The 9,371-nt window shown below is 39.0% G+C and overlaps 1 protein-coding gene across 1 annotated transcript; it reads right to left on the bottom strand.

Annotated features, from left to right (window-relative positions):
- Positions 1-490: 490 nt before the first annotated feature.
- On the bottom strand, positions 491-7,733 carry cxcl12a (chemokine (C-X-C motif) ligand 12a (stromal cell-derived factor 1)). The gene is made up of 4 exons (XM_071480753.1): positions 7,575-7,733; positions 5,864-5,981; positions 4,737-4,820; positions 491-2,851 (listed from the first exon to the last, which is right to left on the bottom strand). The coding sequence occupies exons 1-4, from the start codon at positions 7,639-7,641 to the stop codon at positions 2,824-2,826; spliced, it is 297 nt and encodes a 98-aa protein (XP_071336854.1). The 5' UTR covers positions 7,642-7,733; the 3' UTR covers positions 491-2,823.
- Between the last annotated feature and the right edge of the window lie 1,638 nt (positions 7,734-9,371).

Below are 9,371 nucleotides of genomic sequence, written 5' to 3' on the forward strand. Positions count from 1 at the left end.
CTTTAGTAAACTTGATGTGTAGATGCATTAGTGCTGTGACACATCTCATTGACTTCCCACAGCCTCTTGTTTAATGGAGACTTTGTTACAGAAAAGTCTTTATATGTTTACATTAGCTGTTTTGTCTCTCAGACACAACACATTTTATATGAATGATTTAGCTTTACAAGCTTTTCTAACATGTCTTGCACTTTTTTTGTATCAATTTCCATTTGTAGGTTAAATGCAATGTGCACATAAAATATAAAGTTAAAACCTTTTACATCTCCTTTTATTGCCCCTCTGACTTCATGGGTCCTGTCACACCACCTGCACAGTTTAACTGGCGGGTGTTGGCAGTGATCCCAAAAACACAATGAGTTATGAACTTTTACAACTGCTTTTCATTAGAGAACAAATAATATTTGTATATGTTCCTGTGCAACCCACACAGATCAGTCAGTGATAATGTAGCGGGTGGTAACATGTTGATGATAGAAGGCAAATGACCCATTGTTGTATAAAGTTTAATTGGAATATTTTCAGTGAACAAATGTTTTAAAATGATTCACTCTGAGTACAAATACTTAACACAGGGAGATATGAAGCTGCTTAATCTTCACATTACTGGAGAGGAAAATACTTGTTGCTACCTGCAGATTTCTGTACTGATATCCACATTTAACACAGTTAAACACAATCAGGTTCATTTCCATTCCAAATTGGGACACCAGAGCTAAATCAATGGCTTTATCTGCCGCAGGAGTGCTGCTGACTGTGCTTTTATCACACTTAATACACTGGACATCAAAGCTGATCAGTAAACATGGCAAAATGGGCCGTGGACTGCCACTCACAGCCCTTTATCTCTCCCTGATGTTTCAATCAGCGGGCCACTCTCATCACATGAACTACTGTGCTCCGCCTCACATAATGCCCTTAGAGGGAAGTTAAAAGTTCATCCCTTTTAGCTCTAATGTTTTCCTAATGGCTGCTTGTTGAGTTAATAGTTAAATAACAGGCAGGATCATTGTCCTTGCCTTTCATTTGCTCTTGTGAGTAAAGCTAAACACATGTTCTCACATCAAAGCATCAAATTTACCCTCTGACCCACTGGTACAGTGAGATTACAGCAGCTGTGTGTTGGCCCTGGAAATGCCTGCTGCTTTACACTGAATATACAGATGTAAAGTTTCACCTAACTGAACTGTGTGCATCAGTGGACATAAGTGTGTGTTTATGATGAAAAGAACAGAGCAAAGGATATACTAAATGAGTGACCATTACATTTTAAAGATTTTCTTTTACTGACCAACTGCATACAAGTTTTACAATAAAACGCTGGCGAGATGGCTCAATTGTGAGAGTACATTTCCTTCATTTAAATGTTTGCATATATAAATGCATAAAAGAATACAAAAATAAAACATTTGTATAATATTAATTTCACATATGACAAGGAGATTTGACTTAATAAAGGAATAGATCTCCCTCTTGACAGTTAAATGCAGCTACACATTCATTGATCAAAAAGGACAGAATGGAAACAGTGAGATAAACATTAAAAAAAATAACGACAAAAGACAATTTAATGATCAGACTTAGGGAGTAATAGTAAATTTTGTCGCTAAAACATGAATACATCAGATATAAAGTGCATTGCTATCTGCATGACAGTTGTAGGTAGTCACACCTATGTACTTCTATTTATTGTCAGTAATGGTACTACTTTCTGGACTGTGGTGTTCAGTATAAGGTAGTGTTTTAACTACAGATATGCTATCTGTTACTCTAATTGCTGTACACCCTTCTTTGAAATGGACAGTCATACTAACGGTTTATTTCTATAACATGAGTCAGTCTTTTAGTAATAGCAATTTAGTAATACCACTAACTGACTGGTGTTTCACCATTTGTTCTTACTCTTACTACCTCTTGTTAAGTGACACATCTTTATGATTCCAGTAAATTTTGCTCAATTAAAAGTATTTGGGATCCAGATGTTTCCTAGATTTTCTCTAAAAGTGAATAAAGCATAAATGTTGGGTAACACAGGATCACATAATCACAGCCACAAAACGGCTCAGGAAATGCTCAAGCTTTTTTGGCATCCTAATTTCCAACACAAAAACATTGTAATTGCCTTTTTTACTAGGATCTTGTATGCATCTTATATTCAGTCTGGCGGTAGCTGGCATCCACTGAAATTCCACGGTGCCAATTAACTTGAAACTTGGAAAACTCTGCTGCCCTGCCCATTCCCCGGTTTTTAGAGGAGAAACTATAATGTTGTTCAGTTTGTACAATTTAGAATCAGAGACAATCAGATCCCATGTTTCAGATTAGTTCAAATAAATCAATTTTCTCCTGGCTCAGCAGACCATAGGACTCTGCTTCTTGTATGTAGGATGTTGAGTTGTGTTTGTTGTGGAGAAAACCCTTCTGCTGACCTACAACTCTCTCTTTAAACTACTTTCTTCACAATCCTTCTTCCTAAATGACAGAAAGGCCAGAGGGACAAGACAATCTCTAAAAATAGCTCTTTACTGTTAAAGTCCATTAACAAGAAGTATATACATTATAGTTAGAAAAACATACACTCATAGATTTAACTGTACTTTACACTGAGAACATCTATGACCTCTATAAGTGGTGAGAGCGGTGATGGTGAAGACGGTGGCAGGGCTGGCGGATTAGTGTACGCGGTGAAGAGATGTCGGTTTGATTCCATGCAAAAGGCCGCCGCGACCTGGCAGCCGGGATAAGTGCTGACAACAACATACCAGATGACCTCATAACGCTCCAAATCCTCAGTGATGGCTCAGGAGGATCTCTGCAGGCGTTTTAGTTGCCCTGCTTGGATTTCTTCATCCTGGGAGAAAAAAACAAAATGTGTTACAAGGACAAACTGGATGTGAAGATAGCCATGTCAAAATCATGTAACATATTTGGCGCTGAACAGATTTTAAGAAATAACTTTGGCAGAGTGACAAAAATAACATTTGTATCATGTCTGTTTGGACAAACACTTAGCTGTAAACTTGTAAATAGTAAACACCAAATTGAAAATTAATGAGTATTTGTTTAACCTTGACTGGATGTCAGGGTTATAATAAGGAAGTGCCAACTTTCAGAGTATATTCAGTTCCAGCATTGCAGCTGCTTAAAGTTTACAGGGCCAATTTTTTTTTTTATGTGTAAATGTGAACTAAACATTTGGCTTATTAAAGTTGATTTTGTTCTGCATTCACTTTTAGCAGGTTAATAAGTCCCCTTTAATCCTGAAGTTAGTTGGCCATATCCAGTTTTTACTTAATCACTTGCTATTAGGTTGTGTGCTTCTATCCAGGAGTTTTTAGAAACTTCGGAATTCATTGCTGGCAAATAAAAAAAAAAATACTTGTTTTTATAAATCAGAGATCTAAAGATGTAATTTCACAGAACATTCATCTGCAGCAGCTGCAGAGTGATGTACATTTACAGTGCACAAGCTTACAGTATAAACACCGGATCATGGGTGGGCAGTTTATTGACTTTGGATTACACTCTGTAAATGCTGAGGCACATTTCACAAGATCCAAAAAGGTAATCATGGTTTTGTTTACCAGACTAAAGAGTAGCATTACAATCGTGTGCATTTCTACACATTGTAAATAAGTTTGTCCCTCCTCCCCTTTCACTGTATGTGTAATTGGAAACACATAAGGACTGATCCATTGTAAATGACCACCATCAACTCTCTACATGGGCTGTTTTGTTATGCAGAGGAGTGTTGACACCCCGACAAGTCAAGGCTCCACAATCATCCTTGAGACAGACAGTCTGACTGCGGGACTACGGGCGGATCAGTCTGTGGGTGTTGAGCGTGTGTGTCAGAAGCTGGAGCACAAAGGATTTATCAGCACATTCATTCAGTTTCTTCACATGGAAAGACAGGAAATCTACTTTTTTCATCCCAGAACTCTTTATCTGCCTCTACAAGGCAGTGCAGAGTTTGTTTCATCTGCCCGCTGAAGGGGTGCTCAGTCCTAAGAAATATATGACTGCACAGATTCCAGGATGGCAACTTGATCCCTTCTATAAACTTTATGGTGCCAAGGGTTTTTCAGAAAAGTGTCTCCTTCATCAGGACAGGAAGGAGACAGCTGACTTACAATCTCAGACAGAATGTATGTTGTTGCATTAGTGCCACATTACATGGCCAGAGGAGAAAGGTAATTCTATAATATTGCGCTATTCTTCCCATAATTTTATGTTAAATCTCGGGAGTAAATTTTAACGCACTCATAGTCAAAACTCTCCAGTAGCCTATACAGTTCATTCCAAGTGCGGCCAAAGTGTATATTTTATAAAACTGCATCTGCAGACATGGTCTTGTATGAACTGTGATGAACCCATAACAGTATTTCAGTGAGAACAGATTAAATGTGGTTTTAAAGTCACATATGAAACCACAGTTTGTGTGTGAAAGTGGAATCAGTTTCCACTCCCACGTGGTCATGTAGCAGCATGTTTTGAGTTTGGCTCTGATATAAGTTGGGCAATTAAGAGCTGCCACTCTCACAATGGTCTATTGATAGATGCCCAAATGCGCATTCGCTTGCATTGCTCACTTTAAATGTCTATAGAGTGGAAGTGATTTTACGATGCTCCAGACGAGTCATCTGTTAAAGGCTGACAAATGACAGAGGACAACAGAATCATCGCAGCAAACACGCAATCTCTAACCTAAATCACTCTGATCAATCTGCACTCACTTGTTGAGGGCGTTCTTCAGGTACTGCTGCAGCCACCGGATCTCTGGGTTCACACACACCTCTTTGTTTGTCTTCAGCTTGGCACTGATCAGAAAAAGGAAAGGAGTTCAGTACAGGGTACCAGCTATACATCAGCTGAAGATGAAAGGGTGAATTACTCAAAGTCAAACATCAGATATCTTGACACCTTGTTATCAAACAGACTGAATTAACACTGCCTTGTCAGTTCGACACATACAGAGAGCTTTTTCACAGGAGTGTATAAGTTTGATAATGACCAGTGACTCTTCTCCCCTGTTTGTGAAGCTGCTGCATATATTCATATTGAACATTTACATCCAGGCAATTCTCAAAGATCACCCTTTATTGAAATATACATAATTAATGTGCAGTAAAAATTCATTTGAGTACGTGGAGGTTGAGGATTCAATTCTTCAACATATGGCTACAGGCTACTTTCTAAATCCAGCATAACCCTGTGGTTATTTACAGAATGGGATCATATGTCTCTATGCAGGAGATCATGCCTCCTTTGGTGCTTGTATCCTGTTTTTGAGTAATTAAAATCAGTTTTACACTCTCCCTGTATGCGTATTTGTAAGACCTAATGTTAATGTTTAACTGTTCCTGAAGTTTTCCTGTTCATTGTAACAAACCGCACACTTTCATCTGCAAATTCACTCCATACCAGCCGAAACAATGAATGAGATCAGGCCAAAAGGTTGTAAGCACAGTATGAGGAGGAAAAGGCTGCATGACAAACATATGAGAAGCAAACCCAATTACGAAACCCACAATTATTGCTTTCCTGTTGAAAACAAATTGCATCCAATTTCTACCTCCCTTTCAGAGTCACTCGTACTGAAGCGGAGCACTTCCTGTGGATGTGTCACTGGGCCTGTGGTAAAAACGTCTTGCTTGTGAGGGCGAGTGACAGAGGGGCGTGTGTGCACACATGCATTCACGACTCCTTTCTCTGACCTGTCACCCCTCGGAGATTGATGGTGAGAAATGTCTAACAAGGAGGAAACCTGTCTGATTTTTTTAGTGCCTGGATATAAACCATGTACTTCTACGTGTTTGTGTGATCGCCCCCTTCTGAAACCAGTGTTAAAATCAATACTCACATCACTTGGAAGGGGCAGTTAGGCGTGTGGATGAACCTGAGCTCCCGGATGTAGCCCCGTGGGAGGTTGTTGACCGTTGAGCGGCAGTAGCATCTCTCCACCAGGCTGATGGGCTTTGCTGAGAAAGTGAAGAAGTGATAAGTACCCATTGCAAAAAAAAAAAAAGCAATATTTAGAACAAAGCATGTTTCAAAGAAAGCAATAAAACATAACTCACACAATGGTCTCCCATAGAAACTGCTAGATAGTATACATTTTCTTGAAAATAGGTCAGATTAAACATTATAAAACATTATTACAACAATTAAATTTGTTTTAAATGAAATGATGTAGCAAGCAAATAAATCCCTCTTCAGCATCATCTACAGGTGAACAAGTTGAGGCATGCAGAGCCACTACAAATCTACAGAAATGTGTCCATGCATGCAAACAGCACATGCACTATACTGCAGATTTACAGAATCATTTTCCTTCCATTCATCTGGTGGGCTTCTTTTGCCCCACAGTACTCCGGAGACATTTATATCTGGATTTTAGACCCACAAACACCAAGCTCTTTCAGTCATACACAGCTGTGTGGTCCTTAAACCTCATGATGAATGTGCATACTTTCAAAACCTCGGCTTTCTGGTCTGTACACGGATGTTCACGGTTGATTAATGTGGAAAAATAAATAGGACTATGTTTTCTCTCGTTTTTGGGAAACCCACAGGAAAAAAAAAAAAAAAAAAAAAAAAAAAACCTCAGGTAAACATCGGTGAAAAATGCATGAAATCATTTAGTATGGTGGAAGTGGTTTTAGAATAAAAAGCGTAAGGAAAAAAACGACAATAAATTGTTCGTTTCCTTGTTAGAAACCACTTTTTGCTGATGTAGGTCGCACAAACAGATGGTCAGAAGCGCCGCTATAGATTTAACCCTATGCTAATTATTGTTTTTTACACCTGATATAACCGCATTACCATGATAAAAGGCGCAACACCTTTAAAGCTGGGTGACTGATGTCGCCATGTAGACTAGTTGGGGCTTTGTTTTATATCGGCCTCATTTGCGCGTAATTAAATGAAAACAAAGAGCAGAACAAATACACACGTTGACCAGCGACCGGCAGAGAGTTTCTTCACAGCAAGAGCCACATGTGCAGCCTGCTTTTCCCACTCGAGCACGGGCTCATAGCCTGCATACGTTACACTTAGCTTTCATTGCAATCGTAATAATACATGTTTCATTAAAATGAAGAGGAGCTACATTTAATTAACATTTAATTTAGGCCACATTTGCATTTTAATAGCATGTCATTGGAATTTGGCATCTGAATTGACGCAGCCTATAGGCTAGGTCCCTTTATCCCTCCAGGAAGCATAACATAAATAACTGCAGCAGTCTATCAATGTTTTATTTAAATACTAAGACAATAAAACTGTTGTGGAATAGAGAAGCTATAGAAGCTTATCTAAACCTCCTTCTTCTCCATTGATGCATTTTTTCCCCCCTGCAAACTTTCTTTACATCTTTTTTTTTTTTTTAATTTCCTAAAAAAATAAATGAATGAATAAATAAAAAGAAACTCCACAGGATTCAAAGTAAAGTAATGACTTAATATCCTTTAGTGACTCACAGATAGTCATCGCTTTATTTTACCCTTGCAGCTGCAAAAAAAATAGTCTGAATAGACCTGGTCCAACATCACATACAGAGAATAAAGTCCTACCTTGTGATGGAGGCGCATATGTCACCACCGTGAGCGCAGCCAGGAGAGCCAGCAGTTTCACATCCATTCTGGATAGAGTCACCGAGGTTTTCGATCCTGCTCAGAGTAGAGTCCAGACGAGCAGTGACAGACGGGACCACGGAGGAGCTTAAATTACGCTCCAGTGTGAAGTCACACAACTCCTGGTGGTGCTTATCAAAATAAAAGCCATGAAAGGCACGTTAAGTAATATTTATTAGATTTTAAGTGATATCACGCATCAAAGTACAAACAAAACATTTTACGATTCACAATTAGACTGTGTGGATCTCACAATGTGATTGAGGGTGTTGTTTTTGCAGTGTTTGGGGTTTTTTTTTAATATGCTTTTATTTTCTAGGGACACCGTCTTGTTTCCTGTTTTTTTTTGGGGGGGGGGGGTGAAATTGACTAGACGCACACACCCACACACACACAGCCCTTTTATAGTGCATGCAATCTAACGTTTAAAAACCCAGGCTGTAGCATGTGCTGTGATTTCACTGTGCTGTGTGTTGTTGAATATTTCTGGCATGACCAGCTACTTTATCAGAAGTTAATTTGGATTCTAATTAGAAACCCAAAATGTGCCCACCACGCAAACACTGGATATGGTTTCCTCAGCTCAACGTGCTCCTATATGACTGTGTCTGAGGATATGAGGAGAAACAGGAGACATTCATGTGCATGTGTTTGTTTTTAGTCATGGTTTGTCTTCTCAGGGACTTCATTGGCCCAAATTAATTAAATGCTAAAAGTGTAACTGGAGATGACTCGCATGAGCATAAAGGGTTCTGTTACATTGATGGTTGGGTTCCCATAAATAGACAGGACAGATGGAGAAACAACACACACTCACACCTTGCAGCTTGTGTTTGAGAAGAAGTAAAACTCTTCTCAGTTTAAGTGAATCCCTTAACAATTTTCTTTATTCAGCCTGCTGAAAATTTCCACTCTCTCTCTCTCTCACTCTCTCTCTCTCTCTCTCTTTGTGTGTGTGTGTGTGTGTGTGTGTGCATCCTCACTCTTGTGTTTGGAGGTATTATTAGCGTATTTAACGGGATGCAGATGTGAAGTCCGTTTCCAGACATTTGGCTTTCATCTTCCAGGGCAAACACCCCAGTGTATGTGTGAGTATTATATGAGTAAATGCAATGATTCTGTGTGTGTGTGTGTGTGTGTGTGTTTGTGTGTGTGTGGAAGTTTATCCCTACAGAACTGGGATGAAAACATAAATGAGCCTTGTCTTTTTACACTAATCACAGACTGTGCTACCTCAGTGCTTTATTGCCTGAATTACATTTAAATACACATTTAAGCCAAACACACACAAGTGAACTTAATGCTGTCCCACAATACAAATATATTCTGAAATCCCTTTACTCTGCGGATCATAAAAGCTTGTTTTTACACAGACGGAGGATGTGATTTGCTACCTTCTTTTTTTCCCCTGAATTACAGAGCAACATTAATAATGTGCATAAGTTGTTTGTTTTGTATTTTCAGTTTTATTTTTCCATTTATTGGAGACATATTCTCTCATCACACAGCTGTGGGAAAGCAAACCACCTGCTGACAGCAAACTTTATCATGAGTGAGAAATAGAGGAGGGTAGTTCAAGGAGAATAACAGTGTTTTACGCCTGTGATTTACTGCATCTTGTCAGCATCATACACGGTTATGTGCACAATATCAGTCCTGTTGAATGAGTACAAATGTGCATGCAGAGAGTTGAGTATGAAGCACCTTTGTGCACCTTTGTACTTCCTTATGTGTAAG

This window comes from Trachinotus anak, unplaced genomic scaffold, assembly GCF_046630095.1.
Source record: "Trachinotus anak isolate AG129_WGS33_773 ecotype Australia unplaced genomic scaffold, CSIRO_AGI_Tana_v1 ptg000007l, whole genome shotgun sequence".
In the NCBI taxonomy this organism is placed as follows: Eukaryota; Metazoa; Chordata; class Actinopteri; order Carangiformes; family Carangidae; genus Trachinotus; species Trachinotus anak.

Excerpts from the sequence above, each read along its gene's own strand:
- cxcl12a (XM_071480753.1), bottom strand. The coding sequence starts at position 7,641 with ATGGATGTGAAACTGCTGGCTCTCCTGGCTGCGCTCACGGTGGTGACA. Across the intron at positions 4,821-5,863 it reads AACTGCCCCTTCCAAGTGAT|TGCCAAGCTGAAGACAAACA; the intron begins GTGAGTATTGAT and ends TTTTCTGATCAG. Across the intron at positions 2,852-4,736 it reads CTGAAGAACGCCCTCAACAA|GATGAAGAAATCCAAGCAGG; the intron begins GTGAGTGCAGAT and ends TTTTTCTCCCAG.